General features: G+C 54.3%; 1 protein-coding gene across 4 annotated transcripts in view; it reads left to right on the top strand.

Annotated features, from left to right (window-relative positions):
* Nucleotides 1–24913, top strand: part of ITPK1 (inositol-tetrakisphosphate 1-kinase) — a 155018-nt gene that overhangs the window by 104977 nt on the left and 25128 nt on the right. For all 4 annotated transcript variants that reach the window (XM_027957339.2, XM_027957337.2, XM_042235392.1 and 1 more), the window contains one exon: nucleotides 8105–8222. In XM_027957339.2, coding sequence (XP_027813140.1) covers nucleotides 8216–8222 — 7 coding nt within the window. In that variant the 5' untranslated portion in view covers nucleotides 8105–8215. The remainder of the gene's footprint in view (nucleotides 1–8104; nucleotides 8223–24913) is intronic.

Genomic DNA, 24913 nt, shown 5'->3' with positions numbered 1-24913 from the left:
CCGATGCTTATCTGCTTCTGGAACCACGTGATGATCCGGATTCTGAAATCCCCCTGGGGTCAGCACAGAACGTTATTGTCCCTCTCAAGGGGTCACCGCCACTATCGGTTGATAGCTGCCAGGGCCATGGTGGGTCCCATTTTCCCTTTTTGATCCACTTCACGTGGGAAGTGGAGTCCTAGACAGGGTGAGCACCAGGCGGGCCACAGTGCAGAGCAAGAACTGCAGCCAGAGCCTTGCTATTGAGTCCAATGCTTGCTTCCCAGCTCACCCATGCCCCCTTAGGAACTGAAGTATATCACACATAGAGAAAAGTGTATATGTTGTGAGCACTTTGATGACTTTTTGCCCCAGAGATAGGCCGTGTACCTAGCACCCCATCAAGCAGAAGAGCAGTGCCACTCCCCTGAGCCTGGTCCAGCCTAGCCCTGCCCGGCTCTGCCCTCTCTGTCCTCAGCCTTGGGCAGTGAGCTCCCTTCCTACTCACGGTGCAGAGCTCCTGTCCTCCCACGTGACATCCTCTTCCCAGGGTGGGGGACAGGGCCACTGGAGGGAAGGAGGCTGATTACCAAACCAAGAGATGGACTTTCTCCAGCCAACTGGGTGCTGTCAAATCCCTTGTTTCAGGAATGGCTTCCAACCTGGTTCCACCTCCCACCCCCGCTCCCGAGCCGGCCACTTTTCCTGGCCAGCAGGAATTTTTCTGAAATTCTCCTAAAAAGCTCCTCTGTCTCTCCCTCCAGGCTGCAGGTTAACGTGCAGAGTGCTTAGTGAGGGAGCGGGCACTTAACTCACCCAGCTCTGCACGTCCTCCCCTGTTAGCATCCACGTGCTGTCCTCTGTCCAGCCTCCGTGGAGGTTGAGAGCACCCCGAGGACAGGGCCTCCGGCTTCTCCCGCTGTGGGGCTTGCCTCAGTGTCTGCTGGATGTGACTGCCCAGGAAATCATCTTTCAAACAGCCAGCCACCTGGAGACCCAGTAGGAGACTGCTCGTTCGTGGGAGGTCTGGGCAACTCCCAGCCTCTCCATGCCCCTCCCCCTCGCTGGCCCCAGGCTTTGGTCTGTCTGCTGTTCTAGAACTGCCCAACTCAGCTGTGCACAGATGAGGACCGAGGCTTACGGAAGCCCAGCCTCGCAAGTGGGGAAGGCAGGATTGTACTGAGTCTGGCAGCTTCAGCTCTCTTAACATGTGTAACCTCTTCCCAGCAGTGACCTTTGCTTGACAGAGAAGGAAGCTGAGGCCCAGAGAAGAGCCGGGATGCCCAACTTGCTGTGCGGTGGCCCTTCCTGTATCCCAGCTCCCCCAACCCTCAGAGGCGTAGATTTCCACCTGTCCATCATGTTTTGTGGGTTTTTTTGCCTGTACTTTTCGTATCATATCTCGGAAACCATTGTCTGATCCAAAGTCTCAAAGATTTACACAGATGTGTTCTTCAAAGAGATTTATAGTTTTAGCTCTTACCTCATACGATTTTTTATGTAAAGAAATGATACTTGTGAACCGCTTTATCCAGTGGCCTGCATGTAGCCAGTCCTGGGCAAAGAGGAGTTGCTAGCATTTCGAATTATGATCAATTATTTTATTGATTATCATCTTTACCCTGTCATCTCTCATTGTGTTTCCCATCTGGGTGGCTGCCTCCCTCTCCTTCCTGAAAGTTTGTGTTGCTGTTTGAACTCATTTCTGGCACAGTTAGGGGGATGGGGAGTTGGAGGATTTCATTACTTCCCCCACTCCCCCCATGTCCCCCCAAATGTTTTTTTTTCCTTTTTTTCAAGTTGATTTATTTTTAATTGGAGGATAATTGCTTTACAGTATTATGGTGGTTTCTGCCATACCTCAACATGAATCAGCCACGTGTACACATGTCCCCTCCCCCTTGAGCCTCCCTCCCACCTCCCTACCCACCCCTAAACATTCTGTTTTGGAAAATTTAAAAATGCTTGAGAGGCTGTGGCAGTGTCCTCCCCCGTCCATCCCTGGCTTCATCGGTGGGCCAGCGGCTTGTGGGCACTCCGCTCTCACCTGTGTCTCTCCTGCTTCCCTCCCCTCCCCCCTGCACCTGGTCATTGAGAAGCAAATCCCAGACATCGTGTTTAATCTGTAAATTGTTTTAGTGCACATCTCTAAAATATGAGTCACCACTTTTATTTTCTTTTTTCACTGAGCTAGAGTTTATTTTCAGTGTGTTGATTTCTGCTCTACAGCACAATGTAGAGCATATGTGTAGATGTTCAGTTCAGTTCAGTTCAGTTCAGTCGCTCAGTCGTGTCCGACTCTTTGCGACCCCATGAATCACAGCACGCCAGGCCTCCCTGTCCATCACCAACTCCCGGAGCTCACTCAGACTCACGTCCATCTAGTCGGTGATGCCATCCAGCCATCTCATCCTCCGTCGTCCCCTTCTCCTCCTGCCCCCAAACCCTCCCAGCATCAGAGTCTTTTCCAATGAGTCATCTCTTCGCATGAGGTGGCCAAAGTACTGGAGCTTCAGCTTTAGCATCATTCCTTCCAAAGAAATCCCAGGGTTGATCTCCTTCAGAATGGACTGGTTGGATCTCCTTGCAGTCCAAGGGACTCTCAAGAGTCTTCTCCAACACCACAGTTCAAAAGCCTCAATTCTTCGGTGCTCAGCCTTCTTCACAGTCCAACTCTCACATCCATACATGATGTTAAACATATATATATATATATATATATATATATTCTTTTTAAATATTTTTTTCCATTATGGCTTATCACAGGATATTGAATATAGTTCCCTGTGCCCCTGCTGCTAAGTCGCTTCAGTCGTATCTGATTCTTTGCATCCCCATGGACTCTAACCCGCCAGGCTCCTCTGTCCATGGGATTCTCCAGGCAGGAATACTGGAGTGAGTTGCCATTCCCTTCTGCAGGGGACCTTCCTGATCCAGGGATTGAACCTGGGTCTCCTGCATTGCAGGCAGATTCTTTATCATCTGAGCCTCCAGGGAAGCCCCAGTTCCCTGTGCTGCCACTCTCTAAAGAGACCTGTGTCATTTGGGAGAAGTGGCCCAGAGACCTGTTACCTCCTGCCCATCCTGGGGGCGGGTACTGGGCGCCTCGCCTGCTGCCCTGTGAGGAGCAGGCAGCTGGGCTCCGTCAGGACCCGAGCTGCCCGTGGAGGGTGGCTGCCGTGGGTGGGGGATTGTGTCGTGTCCCGAGTGTCCATGGGGCCAGCCTGGGCAGCCCAGTTGCTCACCCCCAAGTGCAGAGCTGACCTGGCCCCTCAGTCTGCAGGACGGGGCAGGGCACAGCAGTCCCAGAGGCCTCCAATCAGGTTGGGCTCTAAGAGTCCCTATGCCTCAGAGTCATAAGCATCCTTTTTGTTTTATATCTACCAACTCTTTTTTTTGTTGTTTTTTTGAATTTTTATTTATTTTGGTTGCACCATGTAGCTTGCAGGGTCTCAGTTCTCCCACCAGGGACTGAACCTTGGCCACGGCAGTGAAAGCACCGTGTCCTAACAATTAGACCCCGGGGAACTCCCCGTATCCTTTTCATATCTGTCATCTCCTTGTTGTCCACGCAGTTTCCTGAGAGAGGTTTTATTCAGAATGTACATTTACCCACAGGAAACGGAACATCAGAGATGTAATTCCAGGTTCTTCTTCACGGACATAGAGTGGCAGAGGCGGGATTTGAACTCAGGATTCCCACCTGCATTTTGTCTTCAGAGAAGAGCAAATCCTCGTGTTGCACTTCTGCTCCTTTCCAGGCTGTATATGCGGAGGAAACAGGAGCTCATCTCAGTCCTCTCATGCGGCTCAGATTCTCTGCGGGGAAAGCTCGACCCCAGCCTGCCTCCTCCCCAGCCCAGCAGAGGGCCAGGTGCCCCTCTCAGCTTCACAGCTCCTTGGGCCTTGGGGGGCTTCTGGCTGGTCTGCGCCCCTTTGTCGGTATTATCTAAACCTCCTCCTGGCCCTGCTGACCCCAGGCTGTGTATTTCTGCGTTTCTTTTGCCTTGGCTTCTCAAAGCCAGGCTCCCCCTAGTTAATTTCCAGAATCCCTTTCTAGGTGTTCGAGACAGGCCTTCTAACAGAAATGTGTTTACCATTTGCCATGGAGATGGTTTGGGCCTTTATTCCTCCAAGTGGTGATAAAATGATACTGAGCGCTCACCCTTCCAGCAGTTTGTTTGGTAATTCTAAGAGACTTGTGAAAAATGCATGAGGCCCGTGATACAATAGATAAGCTGAAAGCCTTGGAAGAAAATCCGCTTGTGGATAGTGGAGTGATTGGAGAAAACTCCTTCTTTGTCCTGAAAGAGATCGTGTTCAGGAATAATTCTTCTGTTAATCCTGACGCTTTCATCCCGGGTCCAAAGCTTGCCGGCGCCTGCTTGTCAGATCTTTCCCACTTCGGTTTCTTGCAGCGTCTTTGGCTTCGGTTCTCGTCTTAATGAGCCCGAGTTCTCTCTATAGAGGCCACTGCCCTAAATGAACAAAAGTGGGACCAGAACAAGCCTTGTGTTATCTGGCAACTGTGCGGACAAGTCTTCTTGGTACTGCAGTGGGGACATTTGAGGGGAGAGGGATCATGGTTTACTGGACCTTGGTGGTTGGGGGAGAAGTGGGCCAGACTGGCGGGAGCAACGTCTCCGATGCTGCCTCCCCTTTGAAGGAAGGCAGAGAGCCTGTGTGTCCCTGCTGTTACCTGTAGTGTCTCTACAGGTAACAGATATGACTGCCCGTCTTGTTGCAGAACAGCCTCACGTGTGGCCTTGAAGCATGCCGCATAAACACTGCTCCTGGGCTTCTGCAGCTTAGACTCGCAAGTCACAGATGAGGAAATCTAGACGAGAGATGCCAAGTGGCTCGTCCAGGGTGACGGTGGGAGATGGCAGAAACCGGGGGCCGGGGTTTCTCAGTCCCTTACTCTTCCGTCTGTGCCAGGCTGCTCCCTGCAGGTTTGGGGATGGGGAGGTGGGCAGTGGTGGTGGGGGCATCATGAACTTTTAGTTCATAACTCAGAACATGAATACGTCAGCCAGATCGAGTAGGGGAAACCCTCGAAGGCTGTCATTTGTCCATTGTTGTTTGCAGGACAGGATGCTGCTGTGGGTGATGCGAAGTTTGTTGAGTGGATAACCTTTTCTTTTTCTTTAATCCTTAGTGTAGAGTTTAATCTGCTTTAATTGAATCATAAAGTTTGTGTGTATGCCTGTTAAGTCGCTTCAGTCATGTCTGACTCTTTGTGACCCTAGGGAACGTAGCCCTCCAGGCTCCTCTGTCCATGGGATTCTCCAGACAAGAACACTGGAGTGGGTTGCCATGCCCTCCTCTAGGGGATCTTCCCGGCCCAGGGATTGAACCAGCGTCTCGTATGTCTCCTTGCGTCGGCAGGCAGGTTCTCTACTGCTAGCGCCTCCTGGGAAGCCCTGATCATAAAGTTCACCATAATCTAATTCCAAGTAATCTCTCAAAGTTTACTTATGTTATTCTCTTAGATTTACCCATCAAACTGTATTTTTTTAAAAAATATTTCAGCATTTCATTTTTATTTATTTTCAGAATTAAATTGTATTGGAGTCTATGTAGTTGCTTTACTTGAGTGGATGACCTTAAGGACACTGGTCTGATTGCTATCATGTATGTCAGTCTTGGTGTCTCCCGAGTGACAGGCTCTGGTGTCAGTATAGGCCTAGTTCTGAGGGACACACTCTGGGGAAGGAAACGTGCCGACAGGGAGAGTTGTCTCTGGGGATCCGGCAGCAGAGAGGTACTGGCGCACGGGTGAGGCCGCGGCCGTAGGAGAGAGAATGGCCCCTTGGCCTGAGGACAGCCCTGGATAGACCTTCCTGAAGGACACCTCTGAGCTCGTCCCCCTGTTCCCTCTGGGTCCAGACGTGGGCTCTGCCTTTCCAGTGCTGGCCCGTCTGTGTGAGCCAGGCAGCGGGCCAGGCTCTCAGAAAGAAGAGGCATGAAGCCAGCTTCTCTTCTGCAGTTGGGTCTGCAGATGCATGCTGGAGAGGACCTTCCCAGGGCAAGAGTGTATAGGCCCTGTGGACCTCACAGGTGTGAGGATGGAAAGACGGCCTCCTCAGATGTGTGTACTGGCCACCCCTCGGGAGCAGAGACATTAAAAAAAAAAAAAAATGCAAAGACACCAATGAGCCCATCACCAGATACTCTGGCACACCAGGCGGGAGCAGGTTGCAGAGAGGGAGATATGAATCTCTGGCTTTTGTGTTGAGAGCTCTTAAAAATGATGCCTAGGCACCAAAATAGGTTCACTGGGAAAAAATAAAGAATAATCCCAATGCGCACTCTTTGCTGATAAGGTTTGCTAGAAAAGAAGCATTATGGCTTTTCCCCTGGCCCCTGCTGACCTCACAGAGGGAGCTTGTGGAGTTGGAGGGGAGGGTGAATTAAGCTGGTATGTTTATTCCCTGGGGATCCCACAACAAAGTACCACAGACCGAGCGGCCTAAAACAACAGAAGGTTATTCTCTCAGGTAAGGAGGCTGGAAGTCTGAAGTCAAGGTGTCTGTGGGGTTGGTTCCTTCTGAAGGGCCTGAGGGCGAGGGTCGTGGTGGCTGTGGCCATCCTTGCCTTGCCGCTGACCTCACTCATGGTCTCCGTCTTCACACAGCCCCCTCCCTCTGTGTCTTTGTGTCCCCACTTTCCTTGACTTGAAGATACCAGTCGATGGATGAGGGTCCATCTGAATCCAACATGACCTCACGTTAACTTGATTCCCTTGTGGCTCAGCTGGTAAAGAAGCCGCCTACAATGCAGGAGACCTGGGTTCGATGCCTGGTTTGGGAAGATCCCCTGGAGAAGGGAAAGGCTACCCACTCCAGTATTCTGGTCTGAGAATTCCATGGGCTGTATAGTCCATGGGGTCTCAGAGTCGGACGTGACTGAGCGACTTTCACTTTCACTAACTTGATTCCATCTCCGAAGACATTCTCTCCAGACACGGTCACGTTCACAGGGAGCAGGGGTTAGGACTTGAACAGATCTGGGGGTGGGCGTGCATAGTTCAACCCACAGTAACAACAGCTGGTGAATGGCCTTCCTTACACCCAGCCTCCTCTCTGAGCCCATCTCCTGTTATGCCAGTGTCCCCCACTTTTGTCTTTAGCATCATAGTTTTAGAGCCAGAGGGATGGTCTCTTCTACTTTGTCTGCCTGACAAGCTGCTCTCCCCCACTGACTTGGGGCTCCTCAAGTCATAGAGGTGCCCCATGGCAGGGCCATGATCCCTGTGTTTTTTTTTTTTTTTTCCTGGAAACATCTTCCTGTGTCTTTTGTTGAATTCCTGTTACAGATAACGGTTTCTTGTTCCTCATGTGCCTTAATGTTATTTCCCCGAGAAGACTGTAAAGACTAATAAAGACTGTAGAGACTAATCTTATCACAGTTCTGCTTGCCTGTCAATGGTCTACTGTGAAGCTAGTGGGTACTAATAAGCACTTGTTGAAGTGGGCGCCCGAGGGTGAGGTGGCTGGCCCATGTCATGTGTCTCATCACCTTCTCACAGACCTACAGAATCCTGGCATCCTACTCCCCCGGCCCTGCCTCAGAAGCCTTATCAGGGCAGGGTCCTGGCCACTCTCAATGAGCGTAACCCACCCTGGGAGCAGGTCTGGTTTCCCAGCTGATCAGAACCCAGTGGTTCTCCTTTTCTCAGCTCTGGTTTCTCAGTTTGGGCTCTGTTTTGAGCTTGGCTCCATCAGGCCTGTCTCCTTCAGATCTTAGATGACTGCTCCCAGTTGCCCAGTCTCCCAGCTTCCTCTTGTCCTCCAGGAGGGAGCGTGTTCCAGCATTCCCAACAAGAGTGCTGAGCCTACCTCTGATTGGACGGACTCTCGTCACATGTCCTCTCCTGAGACAGCAGCCGCAGGAGGGAGAAAGCGCTGATTGGTCTAATCAAAGTCATGTGATCCCAGTGGGGCTAAGTGGATGGAGCCTGTGTCCTGAGACCAGGTGATGCCTCAGCCAGAAGTCAGGCCTGGTGGGAGGACGGAGAACAGAGGGATAGATGCGGGAGGGCACACGGGATGAAATCCTGCTTATCACCCGTTTCAGCATCAGTCTCCCTTCTCTAACCAGAAAAAGTGTGTTTTCCTTCCAGGAATACATTGATGCGCACCCGGAGACCATTGTCCTGGACCCTCTTCCCGCCATCAGGACCCTGCTTGACCGGTCCAAATCCTATGAGCTCATCCGGAAGATCGAGGCCTACATGAAAGGTACGTACTCGAGTGGCTTGGCCCTGATGGCAGTCGGCCCACCTCGTGGACATAAGGTGGTCCTTGTATGGGTGAGAGATGGGGTCTGGTTGTTTTAAGCACTTTGACACAGGAAGCAGTTGTACATTCTGGGGAGGGCCTTTCCTTTTTCCTCCTTCCTCTGACTGGCAGAGTTAGGTAGTGAAAGCCCCAGGGTGCTTTTTGGGAGAGTAGCTCCAGCCACTTCAAGACAGATTTGTTTTGTTGTCTTAAACCCATGTGTGTGATGAAATATCCAGATAACACAGTGGTTAGAGAGCAGAAGCGTGTGAACAGCTCAGCGGCAGACAGGCAAGGGGAGTTATGTAACCGGGCAAGAGAGACAAACAGAGAAATTAGAGGCCTTTAATCAAACGCGTGGAGATATGTCATGTGGCGGCTGGACCTCTCGGGGGTACGTGTTGTTCTCGCAGGCCGGAACCTCCCTCTTAGCTGCAAGAGTGTCTCCTGCCAGCTGCCGGCTCCTGCCCCAGAGGACTCACGCTCCCCGCGTCCCCGGGCAGGGCAGCGCCAGAAATGTCAGACCGCTTTCCCAAGGTGTCTGTTTATGTGAGAAAGGCGTTTCAGAAAGATTCACACTCAGTAAGCTCTTAATTCTCCGCCTGGTCCGCACAGTCCCTGCATAGAGTTCTTAAAAAAAAAAAAAAAAAATTCTTTTTTTTAAGTGCTTTTCCTGGGCCCTGGGGCTGGGTGAGGATTCATCTCTGAGGAGGGGGAGGCAGCCCCCGCTCCTGCTATCTAGGTTCCGTGTGTGCGGCCTCAAGGGGCTGCCTTGAACCCTGACCAGGGTGGTGACTTGCTCCGAGGTGTGTGTTGTTCCTGTGATGCTGGGTGCCTTGGCTCACAGGACCAGCGTGGCAGATAGGAGCAGCGTCTTTTGGGTATGTCCTGAGTGCCCAGCACTGGGCTTAGCCTTCCTCTTACCTTCTCCCTGCTGGTGCTCATCAGGGTGGGCTGGGTCATCCTCCCTGGGTGGCAGAGGAGGTCCTGAGAGGTTCGCTGATGTACCAGCATCACACAGCCTGGAAACCTCCCAGTCAGAATCTAGCCAGGCCTCTCCCCCTCAGGCTTCCCGGCTCCTAACACCTAAGCTTGACTTCCGTGTCTGTAGTCAGAGGGCCCTGGATCTACTAAGCCCCTGGCATGGGTGCAGTCGTGGACCCTGGCCAGGGGAATCAATGCCCGCTTGGTTCTCTGCTCTGTGCAGGAGCTAGATGCTGGACCTGGGCATCCTGGAAGAGGTCTTAAGGCCCCTTGCTCTGGGTGGCTGGCCTTTGCCAGGAAGCACAGGGCATGGGCATGAGCTTGGGCAAACGCCGGGAGATGGTGAGGGACAGGGCGACCTGGCGTTGCTGCAGTCCGTGGGGTCGTGAAGAGTCGGACATGGCTGGGCAACTGAACAACACAGAGCGTGGACGTGACTTCCTAGAAGGCCCCAAAGCAGTCAGACTTCTTCAGCACACTAGCATCCTTCCATCCTTGGGTCTGGAGTGATCAGTGACCGTGTCAATTTCTGTTCTCTTTGCGTTCTTTCCCTGGGTCCAACCAGTACTACTAGAGGAGAAGGAAGATCCATAGTGATGTCTTGGCCAAACAATGCTGGAAAGGAAATCTGCCTCTTCCTAGGAAGAGTGTACATTGGATGCCAACTATTTGTGAAGGGACAGGAGATGACCGTAAAAGATGAGAAGGCCCAGTTAATGGGCAGAGTTGCAGGTCAGCAGAGGCAACACATCCATTAGAAGAGTGATGCTTTCTGATGGGATTAGGGAGGGTACCGCTGAGAGGGCTTTTTTAGAGCAAAATGCTCAGACTTTGAGGAGGGGACAGACTAAGGTTGGTTACAAATCTTGCTGCCTTGTGGTCTTGGCCAAGTCACTTGCCCTGACCTTGCCTGTTTTCTGTAAGATGGATAAAAAGTAGTTTATCCACAGGGCCCAAGGTTGGAGTACCTGGGATGATGTCTGAAGTGCTCTTAGCTTGGGCCTTAGCCCATGGGGTCACCCAGCAGTAGGGTCCACTCTTCCTGCTCCTGTTACACTGGAAAGGGCTGAGCTGACTGGATTGGCTCTTAAGAGTCTGTCTCTGTTTTTATGAGCAGAGAAACAGGGCTGGGGGTCAAAGTGAGCCTGGATCTAGTGTGTGAGCACGTGAGTTTGGGCGTGAGACTGCAGGGCGCACAGGAGGCAGGTCTAACTCTCGGGAGGGCGAGCATTGAGGGGGTGACAGCCTGGGCCTCCCAGACAGGGCAGAGGTGTGAGCAGAGCAGGGGAGGAGCTGAAGTGGGTACTTGTGTCAACTTGTGGACCACCGGCCAGGGGTCGGGGGACTTGGAACACCTCGGGCAGTGGGGGACCCCATTCATGAGCAGCCTTTGAAGGTATGTGAGCTGGTGAGTGAGATGAGGATGCATGTTAGACAGGCAGTGCAGACATGGCCTAGGGATGGATCTTGATGACCATCACCTGTATCCTGTTGTGGAGGGTGACCCCCACAGGTGTGAGGGGTGGGTGACTGGCTCCCAGTGGGGACACAGGACAGACCCCACTCAGGTCAAACACAAGAGAGGTCAGCGCGGGGGTGTCCCGCTAGAGGGCCCAGCAAGAACTTGTTGACCCAAGTCTCAAGACCGGCTTGGTCCTGGGCCAGCAGGAATTGTGTGGGTGGGCCGTGACCGCTGCACCCGAGGTTTTCCTTATCGTGCGCGCCAAGCCCCGGGCTGGTGTTCTTCCAGGAGGGTAGGCAGCGGCTGGGGCTTCCTGGAGCCTTTTCCTGCCCACCCGGGGCGGTTCACTGCTGGCTCCCACGTCCCGTTCTCCAAGGCGAGGCTGCGTCTGTGAGATGCAGAGCACCTTCTCTGGGAAGTGCATCCCCGGCCGCCCCCACCCTGCTCCCACTATTCTTGGAGGCCCTGCAGCAAAGGGCTGTAATTACCTTCTAAGTTCCTCAATTGCAGCTGTCCAAGTGACACCGCTTTTGTGTTGGGAGAAGGGGCTTGGCAGAGGCTCCTGGGAGTTGTCACTACCCCCCTGTGCCAAGGTGGCTCTCCCTGTCCTCAGAGAGCCCGGATGGCGGCACAGAAGACAGGGCGGTATGGAGGAGGCGCTGCAGGGAGGGACCAAGGTCCCCTGCTCTGCAGTGGGGGTGGCCCAGTGGGCTGACACACGTGGGCAGGGTCCCCTGGGGAGAGCGGACAGAGCCCTGGACTGAGGCGGCCATCCCTCTCCATGCAGAGCATCAGCTGTGGGGAGCTCCCAGCCTCACCTGTCTGAGGACCTCGGCATGGTTCACACCATCTCAGTTCCATGCTCCCAGAGTTCATTTCTAATTCAGAGCTTGCCAGGGGAGGCCGGCTCCTTCGGCCTCTGACCTGTCTGTCCCAAACCCACAGACAGTTGCTGCCACAGTAGAGACCTGGGGGAGGGTGGATTAAATGAGAGGGGCTTCGTTTCTCTCTCATGTAAAAGCCCAAGTTTCCCCAGCCCCTTTGTTCTTCTGGTGTGGCCCCTCCTGGTCCAGGGTGGTGCTGAAACTCTACCAGCCACACCCACAATCTAGACATTAGGATAGAGAGGGACTAAGAAAGAGGAAGCAAAGGGAAACAGCTCTGGGTATCTTTGAAGGGAAAGTTCCGGAAGCTATGGTGATGCTCTGTTCATATCTCAGTGGCCAGAACTGAGTTACCTACTGAGGTGCAAAGGAACTGGGAACTGTGGTCTTTATTCTGGGCAACCATGTGCCCAGCTAACATTACAGCATGAGGTCGGTAGGCTTACAGAGGGACCCACCCCAGAGTTCTTGGGGTTTCCCACATGGATGATGCCTTCTGGGTGCGGCTGCACCCACACCCTTTACCAGAGGCACAGATGGCCTTGAACTTGGATCCAGTTCAAGCCAAGGACAGGAGCTTCCTGGAGGTTGAACATTGCCTGCTGCAGGCCTGAGGGGAGGTGGGGAGGCTGAGTCACCAGCCAGGATTGCTAGACTCGCATCTGCAGGCGTTGTCTCTCACGGGCACCTGCTTTGCTGCCCAGGGCTGGGGTTTTGAGGCGGAAGTCCAGAGCCCAAGGCCTGGCCCTACCGCCCCAGGCCACACAATCCCAGGCAAGGCTCTCGCCGGCTCCTAAACTGGCTGGAGCGATGGCTGAGAAAGCTGGGCTGTGACTGATGAGGTGGGTGTGTGTCCTTGGCCCCGGGGGCAGCAGGCGGTGGAAGGTCTCAGACCACCTAGTGGAGGGCGCAGAGGCCCTTCCGAGATGGCTGTGGGTACAAGGCAGCTCCCCTGGCATCTCCCACATACGCATACTCTGGGGGGTGACAGATGGCCATCGGATGAAGGGCCTCCCCGGGGAAGGGGGTGCCCTCTGCAGATCGAGCGTCTCTGCTTGTGGGTTTTGTGGGAATTTAATCAGGACTCATCTTGGAGGCCATTTAGGGGCTAGGTTAAATTGGAATAATCTAGACACCAAGCAAAGAGAAAATAACTTGCTGAAGAGCCTAGAAAAATGATCCCTGCAGAGCAGCTGCCTCGGGTGGGTGTGTGTGGTCAAGCCGGGGGGCTCTCACTCAGGGTTGGAGGCTGGCTGTCCACCCTTGGGGAGCTGCACAGGGCTGTTGGTGGGAGAGGAGACAGCGAGAGAGGCCTTGGAGTCGAGGCCCAGGCCCCGGGTCTGCCTGAAACCCCTGTGTTGTGTGGCTTGCAGGTCCCTATTCCTCTGGGGCCACTTTGTCAGCGCTCAGGTAGCTGAGCCTGACAGCACTGGGTGCATGCCAGGCACTGTATTAGCTAATTTAATCCTCACGATGACCCCTGTGAGAAAGACACTGCGGTTACCCCCCAGAGCAGTGAGGTTACTGGTGTCCCTTGAGTCTAATTGGCTAAGGCCACAGAGCTGCTGCGTGCAGGGCTGGAATCTGAACCCACGGCCTTGAGGTATCGTCTTGGCCAGTGGTTCCTGAATCCGGCTCCTGGCCCCTCCATGGACTGCCTCTCTTCACCTTTACTTGGGTTGAGGACTCTCTGGCCCCGCTCCCGGGCGCCCCCTGGTGTCCAGGTGATGGCATTGTCCAGACGGGGTCCCTGCTTCGGTCATGGAGTCTCTGCCTCCTACAGTTTATTGAGGAAACAAAAGTCCTGTCCTTTTTGAGGTTAGTGACACATGGTAGTGGAAAAAAACAGGGTTTGGCACTGACAAGCCTGGGCTCAAATCTCAGCCCTCCCCGTGTGGCCTGGGCAGTCACCGGGCCTTTCTGAGTCGTCTGCTCATCTGTGATGCGGGGGTTGCCTTCCCTTCAAGTAGGGGTGGTGGTGGCAGCGGGGGGCATGAGGAAGGCCTGGCCCTCCCTGCCCGCTGCAGGGGGTGCGGCCCAGAGCTGGCGCCCAGGTGCTCTCCCCTCCTCTCCTTGGTCCCACAGGGCGCCCGGGGCTTGGGTGGGAGGCACGTGGCAGAGCTGGTGGTTAGTAGGAGGGCCTGGAGTCTTGGAGGACGAAGAGGAGAGCGGTGCAGCCCCTGAGGACCGTTGCTTCCGAGTCAGGATCAGCCCTGCTTTTGTGCAGGAGGCTGGAGTTTTGGATGAACCCGCCAGGAAAATGCTTCACACAACACCTCGCGAGTGGGCTTGTGAGGAGCTGACCCCTGAGACAGCTACCTGCCCTGCCCTCCAAGTGTCGGCCTGCCCACCCGGCAGGACTGGGGTCTGGTGCCAGGGAACCTCCAGCTCAGTCCAGGGCTCTTTCTGGGGGAGCCACACCTCCAGTGTTTAGCCCTTTCCACCTCGTGGGTTATGGGTCCCCTTCCTTGTTTCTGTTGTGCTTCTGAGAAGAGGCCTGCCCCACGCAGCACACCCCAGGAATTGCTGGACTGGAAGGCCGCTCTCCCCCAGGCCTGCACAGTAACTAGCCCTGAGTCCCCTTTGTCAGCAGGCAGGGCCCTGGTTGTCGGTGACTCTCACACCTGTTGATCCCCCTCCTTTCTTCTCAGAGGCCGCCCATCTTAAATATGGAATCCATCCTTCCAGGCCCTTCTCATACATGTGCAAATACATGTGTGCTTTGAAAAGAAAAAAAAAGAAACAGCATCCTATGTGTTCTCGTATAATTTGCTTTTTCTCCACTGAATATATGTCTTGGCTTCTTTCCATGTCAGCCCACAAAAATGAAGAGAAGTAGATCTGATCTGCCCTTTTTGATGGCAACATCATATTTCAGCATGTGAATAGGAAAAAAAAATCATAGTTTATTCAATTATATTTGGATTTTTTCTTCTAACCGACTGAGCTGCAGTCAACGCAGGTCTCTGCAGAGTTCTGTAAAATTAATCCCTAGAAGTGGAATTTCCCAAAGTCTACTGTAAACATCTCTCACCTTGTGGATATTGCTGGATTGTTCTTCAAAACGTTTGAACAAATTTTTCGCCCCATTGTACACGGCTGCTGGAGAAATGATAGCTGTCTGACTTTCATTTACATTTTTTCTGTTATTGACAAGATTGCACATTGCTTCATGGGTCTGTTCGCCCTTTGCATTTCTTCCAGGTATGAATATTTTCACGTTAAATTGCCCATTTTTCTGTTGGGTTGGTGGTCTTTTTCTTATTCATTGGTTAGAGCCACTTTTGGGATTAAGGATATTGTCTCATTTTTTAATATTTTTTTTATGTGGACCATATATAAAGTCTTTATTGAATTTGTCACAATGTTGCTTCTGTGTTATGTTACGGTTTTTTGGCCAGGAGGTATGTGAGATCTTAACTCCCCAACCAAGGATCGAACCCGCACCTCCTGCATTGGAAGGTGAAGCCTTAACTAGTGGACCACTGGGGAAGTCCCATGTGTCATTGTTTTAAAATATGGACTGTTTCGTTGCTGGCAGCTTCATCTTTGCACTGGGCCAAGCTAACGTTTTCTGTTCTGCTTTTAGAATGTGTATGGCCAGAGAGAGCACTTCAAATATTTTTTTAAATGGTTTGAAAATGAAAAAGGCTGCTGCGTTTTGGGAGTCAGAGCTGAGTGGGGCAGCAAGCCTTTGGGTCCGGAAGGGGCCATAAATCAGTGCAAACAGCTGCCACAGAGTTAATCCGCGTTTCCAGCAGCCGTTTCCATAAGCTGGAACGGGACTCAGGAATGTCCCTGTCTCCGCCAGCCCGTGTCTGGCTTCCTCGATCCTGGCCTCAAGCATACCCGGGGCAAGTATCACTGTGTCCCCTCAAGATGAAACAGGTCATTAGCTGAGTCAGACAGGAGGGAGACTGCTTGTCCAACTGACCAGGACCATATCAGACAGGGTCTGTCAGACCTGTGGCCTTTGATCCCGTCTATCTGTGCCCAGAAGCCACCGCCTCCAATAATTTCAAGCTGGTTCCCCACAGCAAGCCTGTAGCTGGCGAGCCAAGGATCAGGCTGTTAGCAGGGAGGTGGCAGCCACAGCTGGGCCTAAGGGAGGCCCTTCAGAAGCCTCCAGGGAGCAGGGTAGGGACTGTAGCCACTATTGAAATGCCCCCACCCACTACCTAGTGTCTCCAAATAGCACCATGAAGGTCCCTCTTTGCAAACTCTTAGTGACCAAGCCTATGTGTTTCCTATTGCTGCATGACAGGTCACTGCAAGCTGAGTGACTTTCAGTAGCTTCACCCCGGCCTGCCCCCAGCCTGCACTTGCTATCTCACAGTTTGGTAGGTGAGAATTCTACCTGGCATGGTTGGTCTCTGGTCTCAGGAAGTCACAGATGGGAATCAAGGTGTCAGCAGGGCTGAGTTCTCATCCAAACACCCTGAGGAAGAACCTGCGCCCGGGCTTGTGCTTCTTGGCTGTGAGCACCCAGTTCCTTGCGGCTGCAGGACTGAGGTGCAGTGTCCCTGCCGGCTGTCATCAGGGGGCACTCTCTGAGAGAATACAGGCCCCCACGATCCTTCTCATGGTCCCCTCCACCTTCACACGGCCTTGGTGTGTCCAGCCATCCTGGTGCCTCAGGCAGCCCCAGGCGGGGCCCCCGCACAGCAGTCCTGCTGGGCCCCCTCTCATCCCCTAGCCCCCTGTCCTGTGTAAGTAGCAGGGAGACAGTGTGAGCCTGTCTACACCTGGGACATGCCGCTTCTCTCTGCCTCCCCTCAGAGGGCTCTGGGTAGGGGCACCGTCGGAGCTGGTTCTGGGCCCTGAGGCCCCAGGGTCACTGCCTGGTCTGCGTGACCAGGGACCCGAGTGGACAGAGCCCAGGCCCTTCCTCACACGCACTGTCCTCATGTGACCTTCCAAGGTGTCAGACCCTTCTTCCCCTCAGACATGCCAGGTGAACTGGACAGTGAGCAGTGCCCATGCGTGCCTGGGGAAGGCTCTCCCCAGGCTGCCTCGGGACCCAGCTCCCTTGCAGGGCTGGCCGTGAGCCTTGCTCACCCTCCAGCTCTGTCTGAGCCCCTCGGGGCCTGAGCAGTGGACAGGGCCTCTCTCCTCCCTTTTACCAGAGGGGGTAACCGCAAGCGGCATCTGAGATAGCCCTCGCTCCAGAGGGACCCTCAACCCCATTGTGGGTTCAGAAGGGATGCCCAGGCTGGACCTCAGTGCCCAAGGAGGAACAGACCCAACGCAGACTCACAGCAGTCAAGCCTTACGTGGCGCTTCTCCCTGCACGGCCACTCACGGTGACTCAGCTGGTCCTCACATCTTCACCGGCAGCCTGGGGAGTAGGTACCAGTGTTATTCACCACCCCATTCTTGGAGATATGGAAACAGAGGCACAAATAGGTGGCTAGCCCAGGGAGAGATTAGACCTAGGATCGGGACCCAGGCACCCTGCCCACCACTGTGTATATCCATGACCTGCGAGGGGCTCTGTGGATGAGGGTGGGCCTCTCCTGGGATCCAGCCCAAAGCCCTGGCAGATTTCCATGTGGTTCTTATGAGTCAGGCTCCCCAGTCCCCGCATCCCCAGGGCACGTGGCTGGAACTTTACTGTCTTAAAACGTATTTCAGTCTCATCTCACCTGGGGCTATGGATGGGTCTGAAGAGGTGTGATGATGTCACCATCGTCCAGGTATTTCCAGCCTTTTGAAGCCTGACACAAATCCCCACACAGATCCTGGCCCCTGCGCCTCCAGGGGCCCTCGGGCTACAGGCAGAGCTGAGTCACCTTCGGTAAAGGGAATGCAGAGTGAACTGGAGTAGGTGCTAGGGGTCGTGCTGGGTCAGAGCAGGGAATAGTTCCTGAGTGTCGCTGGAGGGAATCAGCAGAGATTGGTTTAGTCGGGGGTGGGAGGGGGGTCATGGGGGTCATCCCAGGAAGCACGCCTCCTGAAGAGAGCAAGGTGAGGATGGAGCCCCGCCTGGGGAGGCATGTGGGGTGCAGTGACTGGACACTGGAGCCCTTCCTGGCCAGGCCAGTGGCCGGGACATTATAAGTGGACAGCGGGAGCAGGAGAATCAAGGTCAGGACAGGCAGTGCCCTCTTGATGCCCAGGCCTGGCTCCCTATCAGAGATCTCACTTCTGTCTCCTCTCGTCTGTGGGCCTGTCATCCCTGCCCTTCCTGACCGCCTCCTCCTGGCCCAGGCCTGTGGTACTTTCCCACCTCCCACCTGACTGTCCTGAATTACTGGGTGGCTGCCATCGCCACAGGCCCCAAAGACCATCAGTTGTCTTCAGAGCTGCTGTCAGGCTGAAACTTGGTTCTCCCAGAATGTACAGAGAGCGTCTTTCCCCATCTAGGGTTCAAGAGCACGGGGCTCCTGCCCTCTAACAGCATAACGGCACGGGGAAAGTGACTTTGGACAGTCTGGCACTGGATGAGTCATGAAGACTGGAATCCGCAGGTTGGCAGGCCAGGCCCAGCCCGCAAGTCCGGTGGCCACAGTCACCAGGGCTGTGCCAGGCTGACAGCGCCACACGGCGGCCAGTTGAGGAGTTACAGGCCACTGCCGCCTTTCTTACCCTGTGCTGGTCAGTTGTGCCCCTCTGTGGTCCCCTTCTCCTTTCGTTTCCAGGCTCAGCTCACTTTTATTCCATCTTCAGTTCATCTCACACATGTGCACTTGTCAGAGAGTTTTTTCTGACGGCTGCCTCCTCTGAGCAGCACTGGGCTAGAGGTCAGGCCAGGTCCCAACCCCAAGCAATATACCATCTGGTTGCAGAGTCAGAACCCAAACATGTGGGCATTTAGTAGGGTACCAGAGATGAGCAACTGAGCAAGGTAGCGATGCAGGAGAGAGATGATGGTGGAACAGGCGGGACTGTGGATAGAAGATGCTGGGGCGTCTGTTGGGAGGTATCATTGTGATGAGACAGCTTGTTCTCAAGGGGTTGGGCAATGCTGGCTGGGTAGGTTGTTGCCAACTGGTGAGGAAGAGAGGAGTCCCAGGGGTTGTGCCGGGGGATGACAGGGAGACCACTCTGCTTGGCGTCGGGGTTTGGCTGGAAGTGAACTTGGTTCTGCCTTCTGAGAGGAGGCGGGAAGTGTAATTGCCGGGGCCACTTCATCGGAGCACCATGGACTGGATGGCTTAAATTAGAGAAGTTAATTTTCTCACAGTTCTGGAGGCTGGAGTCCAAGACCAAGGTGCTGGCAGGGCTGGTTTCCTCCGAGGCCTCTCTCCTTGACTCATAGTCTTCCATCTGCGTCCTGTCTCCTCTTCTCAAGGACACTAGTCACCTGTGTGACCTCATCTTCACTTAATCACCTCTTGGAAGGTACTGTCTGCAAATAAGAGGCATGTCCTGAGATCCTGTGAGTCAGGCCTTCAGCATGTGAATTTAGGGGGACACAGTGCTGCCCATGGGCTTCCCAGGTGACTCAGTGGGAAAGAATCTGAGTGCAACACAGGAAATGCGAGTTTGATCCCTGGGTCAGGAAGATCCCCTGGGGGAGGGCATGGCAACCCACTCTAGTATTCTTGCCTGGAGAATCCCATGGACAGAGGAGCCTGGGGGCTACAGTCCCTGGGGTCGCAAGGAGTCAGGCAGACTGAAGTGACTGGGCACGCACACATGCAGTGCAGCCTGTAATACAGGTTTCCGAGACCTGGAAAGGCTTCAAACCTTCACTCACATCTGACTTGGTTGATTGTTGAGCCAAGGGCTGCCTCAGTATATAGGTGGGAACTTTAAGAAGACAATCCAGGATCCAGCCGCTGTGCGCAGCGCAGGCTCGGTGGCGGGCTCGGTTGGTGAGGTGAGCAGAACACCAGGACTCTGGCGGTGTGTGGTTAGAGCAGCCACAGTGGAGATGGTTCAGGGGTGAGAGTGTCAAGAAGGGGGTCCCTTGGTTAACAAACCCCAGCAGCTAGGAAGAAACCCTGGCGCTGGGCCACTGATTTTTTTCTGTCTGTCCCAGGGGATCATCCAACCTTGATCCTGGGATGGGTTGTGTTGGGCGATACAGCTGAGGCCGATACTGCTACCCAGACCCTTGGGGTGGGACTGCTCCTCCCAGAGGAAACTGTATTAAGGAACTATTTCATCATTAAAATATCTGTTGTTGTTTAGTTACTAAGTCATGTCCGACTCCTGCAACCCCATGAACTGTAGCCCACCAGGCTCCTCTGTCCATGAGATTTCCTAGGCGAGAATACTGGAGTGGGTTGCCATTTTCTTCTCCAGGGCTTCTTCCCAACCCAGGGATCAAACCCACATCTTCTGCATTGAAAGCATATTCTTTACCACTGAGTCACCAGTAGATACTATTGCTCTTGTCCTCTTTTCAGTGAGGAAGCTGAGGCAGGAGTAGAGTTACTTGGCTGGGGTCACGTGGCTGATACGAGTTAGAGCCAAGATTCAAACCCCAGGCACACAGGGGCCTGGTGAGCCCACTGGGGGGTGGGAGGAAGGGCTCCTACCAGGTGCGGGGAAGGTGATGCTTAGAGGAGGGAGGTGGCCTGACCCAAGGCTGGGAGGACAAGCCAGAGCTTCTGATGCCAAGAGGGGCTAGCTTGCAGGGCTGAGGGCCTGGTGTGTGCAGAGGCTTCAGGGCCTGTGAAATCAGTGTGTTAGGCTTCGTTAGCTGCCCCTCGGCATGTGGAATCTTCCAAGACCAGGGATCGAACCGGTGTCCCCTGCATTGGCAGGCAGATTCTCAACAGCTGGACCGCCAGGGAAGTGCAGGAGTTGGCTTCTTTAGTGGGTACAGACTCCACAGTGCTTTTTCCTCTTCCTTGCAACTCCAGCAAGTAGACAGGAGTGATTAATCATGACCGTCAGTTTACTACTGATCAGGAACCCAAAACCCGAAAGGTTGGGTCTTGCCCAGGCTCAGGGGAGAGCTGCTGGAACTTGCATGCAGGTCTCTGGGTTTTTGCTCCCTGGGTAATGCACGGGCCTTGCCCAGGGCTCCCCTCAACTAGCCTGGTACTCTGTGCCTCGCTCCCTCTGCCACGGGGCCTGCAGGCCCCAGAGTGACGTGTGTGGGGGATGGGATCACTCACTATGTCACCGGTCACCCTCCCTCATGAAAGTTCTGCCCAAGTTCCTGAAAGCAGGGCTCCGCAGGGCTGGAAAAGCATGGTCAAGACCCCTCATAGCTGGTTCCCCAGGAAACTCACCCGTGGTCCCTCTGCGGAGCAGCATGGCTCTGTGGCAAGAGCCACAGAAATGCTGATTCCAGGGGGCCCCGGACCCCCAGCTCCTGGGCACATGGCTGCTGAAAATGATTTATCACAAGCCCCAAGCCTTATCATGCATGAGAGATGTTTAGCCCTGTCTACGGTGGAGGAAAATTAGCACAAACATAAACGTCTGACCTGAGGGGAAACGTTGGCAGTTGGGTTACCAGGAAATGCAGAATCATGGGAAAATAGTGGCAGCAGCGTTCAGTGGAAAACAATTAAAAAGGAAAGTCCAGTCACGGTTACAGCAAAGCCGATAAACAAGGTGCTTCTGCAGGGGAAAGTCCTCCAGAGAAGCCGGTGGCCAGGCTGAGCGGGGTCAGCTGTGAGGGCTGTTGTGTTTTCAGACGGAACAAACTGGGGGCGGGCGGGGGCGGGGCGGGCCTCGGGGGGAGCGGGGTGTGGGGGCCCGGCAGTGGCCAGAGGGCCGGATGCCGGCAGCCTGGCCCAGAACGTGGGTCGGCGGCGCCCAGGCACGCTGACCACGGACTCTGCATCCTACCAGATGTAGAGATGTGTCCAAGATACCTGAGGAGCCGGCCTTGTGTACAGGGTGCCGTCGAGGGTCAGTCCGTTCACTCAGCAAGCCCCTGTTGAGTGCCTACTGTGTGCCTGCAGTGTTCTAGGTGCTGGGCCCACGGGGGTGAAAAAACGCACCGGTCCCTGCCCTCATGGAACCAGCATTCTAGAGAGGGAGACAGAGCCCTCGAATGTAGTGACTGCTCCCGACACGTGCCAGGCAGGTCCTCCCTGCTGCCCAGGACCACGCAGCCAGCTCCGGGCCCCGCGAGCTCTTTCCCTGGCCTGTCTTAGGCTCCTCTCGCCTCAGCACGGCCCTCACTCGTGGGCGTCGTTCTCTGGGGTCCCACCCTTCTCGGAAACGTCAGAGGATTCCAGCCTTTGTGTGTCCCGGGGACCGTCCCTGCCCCTAGGTTTTGTTTCTCTCGAGTATCATCTGGAAGAAATGGACTGAGGCAGAGTCCTGTCACAGCTGTGCCCGGGCCCTGTCAGAGCCCCGCCAAGGCTTCCTTCACAGCCTGGTGTCGGCACCATGCTGGACGCAGCCAGGAAGCCATGGAGTGGGAGACCCGGCACTGTCATCCCCAGAAACTGGACGTGGGTCGCAAGCCACCATTTAGAACCTGCCTGCTCTCCCGTGGGCCGCCCAGCTGGCCTCGATCAGTGTAGTAAGAGAAATCACCACTGCTGTTATGCTCCAGGCCTCCCAACAACCCTGTGGGGCGGGGGGGGCCTTGTTCCCATTTTACAGATGAGAAGAGCAAGGCCCAGCATCGTTCAGTCATTCGCCAAAAGTTGCAGCTAGTTTACCCCAAGCTCAAAGCCAGGCTGCAGAGCTGCATCTTCAAAGTGCCGTCTCCGCCTCCCCCGGCGGTCCCCTTGTGGCTCCTGTTCGCCACTGCCTTCGCTCCTCTTGCTGGCTCTGTAGCGTCTGCCCCCAGTGGCCTGGGAGAGTGGCCACCTGGTGCAGTGGGCAAGGCCGGGGTGTGCCTCGGACATCTGGGCCCTCACCCTGGGCCTGCCCATAACTTGTGCGTGACCTTGAACTCTTCTCTTCCCCTTTCTGGACGTGATGGGACTTGCCATCTCCCAGGACCTCTGACTTCACATTCTCTGATGAGGGTGGCGGACAGGGAAGAGGGGGGTGTTTCAGGTTCCCAGGGGCTGCTGCTTCAGCTGTTAACTGAATACAACCCACCACCTAACTAAAAAAGGCTTCCTTTCCAACTCCCATCCAGAAATACGATGACAGATAAATAAGTAGCCTTTTTTGGGGAACCAGAAATAGCTTCCTGGGCTCCCAGTGCTGACTGATAGGAAGAGTCTTTATGCTATTTGGGGGAGAAGAGCTGCTGGCACTGTTGGGATTTTCCTGGGGAGTCAGGGGACAGCTGCAGAGACTGCTGCTGTCACCAACCCTCACATGGGACAGGGCCAATGTGTCCCGTGCCACCAAGACGCTGGCTCAACTGCTGCAGGGTTTGGCCCCTTCCTCAGCCCTCCCACTCAGGTGACATCTGAGTCCACAGGCTACACAGATGTCACCATCCTCCTTTCCAAGGCTGGGTCAGTGTGTGCACCCGGGGAACACCGTGTCCTCAAGCAGGGCCTTTGCAGCGGCCATTCTGTCTGCCGGGAGTACGCGTGCCCCAGATGCCCAGCCTGCCTGCTCGTCATGCCGTGTCTGGGCTCCGCAAGGCACTTCCTGGGCACACCCCACCTCCACAGACAGCCCCTCATGATCCCCAGGTCACCCGCCAGCCCTGTCGGGCTGTCCATTCTACTCCTCCGTCTGGCTGTGGCCTGGTCCCTGCACCTGGAGCGTGGGCTCCACGAAGCAGCACGCCTCGTGTTCCTGGAGCTGGATCTTGGGCTTCTAGAACAAGACACATTTTTGTTGTTGTCGTTGGTGACTGGTGGTTGAGGACCAAAATAGGAACAGTTGTAGCTCCTAATTTACTGCAATCTCACAGGTGTCACAGGATGATTTTAGCTATAAGCCACCAGAAATTGGGTCAAGCTACAGTCATCATGGTCTACAGTCTGTGAGTCAAGTTGGGACAAGCCCTGGGCGTGGAGCAGCTGGCAGCCCAGCAAGGGACATGGGTCCCTTCCAGCCTCTGCCCTGTGGGGCTCAGGACTGCCTTCCCTCAAGCCTGACCCATCGGAGGGTGACCAAGCTTGAACTGTGGGCCTTTCAGGCAGCGTGACCTGGATGGTCTCCAGTCCTGGGCCCACCCTGGAGAGGGCGTGGGGTCAGCAGCTGGTCACGCCTGCTGCTCAGGGTGTGGTCAGCCAGCTTCAAGTTAGGATAAGGGAAGAAGAATGTGGCGCCGTGCATGGGCCCCCCTTTCTTGAGGCACTCAGTCCTTTGTCATCTCTGCTGGGCCCTGCTACCACCTCTGACACCAGAGCCTGAGATTCTGGAAAGGTGCGAGTGTCTGGTCTAATGCTCACTGCGGCCCGTTCATTAGGAATGTCTCGTCTCTGTATTTCATCTGGACCCCAAACATCTCTGGGGGAACGCTGCCCTCGTCCTCCTCTGATTCACCCGGGACTCAGCGGGGTCGGTGGTGGGGGACGGGACTCTGCAGGTTTGCTGGAAAACTGAAGGAGACGCTATACCTAAAGCATTTCTTTAGCCCAGTTTCTTGAACAGGTCAAGTGTTCGCACCTGATGGATCTCAGCTGGTGCCGCTGGGGTGTTTTCCTTTTTTTTTTTTTTTTCCAATTGGTATAATTACATACCATAAAATCCACCTTTTTTAAGTGTAGATACAGTTCAGTAGTTTTGAATATATTCAGAAAGTTGTGCAACCATCACAACTATCTAATCCCAGAGCATTTTCATCACTCCAAAAAGAAATGGACCCGCCTGCAGTCACTCCCCATTCCACCTGCCCCCCAGGCCTTGGCAGCCGCCCGTCTCCTTTCCGTCTCAACGGAGCTGCCTGTTCGGGACGTTTCAGATAAATGAAGTCATGTATTCTGTGGCTTTTCTAACTGGCTTCCTTCAACTCAGCATGATGTTTTCAGGGTTCATCTATGTTGTAGCATGCATGAGAACTTCATTCCTTTTTATGCCTGAATAATATTCCATTGTGTGGCTATATCGCCTTGTGTTTACCAGCTCATCAGTTGATGGACACTTGGGTTGCTGCCACTTTCTGGCTGTTATGAATAACACTGCTGTGAATATTCCCAGACAGGCTTTTGTGTGGACATGTGTTTCCGTCCTCTTGGAAACAGCTAGGTGTGGACTGCTGGTACTATGTTTAACTGTGTGGAGAACCGCCAGAGTGTTTCTCAGAGCAGCTGGGCCATCTCACGTCCCCACCAGCAAGTGGCAGGACACTTGTTACTGTCTGTCTTATTTGGTTGTAGCCAGCCTCGCACGTGTGGTTTTAATCTCCATTTCTCTGATGCCTCATGGTGTAGAGCATTCCTCCCTGTATTTGCTGGCCTTTTGTGTGTCTTTATTTTGAGAACTGTCCATTTGGGGCCCTTGGCCCATTTTTAACTTGGGTCACTGGTCTTCTTTATTGTTTG

Source organism: Ovis aries, chromosome 18, assembly GCF_016772045.2.
Source record: "Ovis aries strain OAR_USU_Benz2616 breed Rambouillet chromosome 18, ARS-UI_Ramb_v3.0, whole genome shotgun sequence".
NCBI classification, from domain to species: domain Eukaryota; kingdom Metazoa; phylum Chordata; class Mammalia; order Artiodactyla; family Bovidae; genus Ovis; species Ovis aries.
The sequence above is the reverse complement of the archived record's forward strand: the minus strand, read 5'-3'. Positions and strand labels throughout refer to the sequence as shown.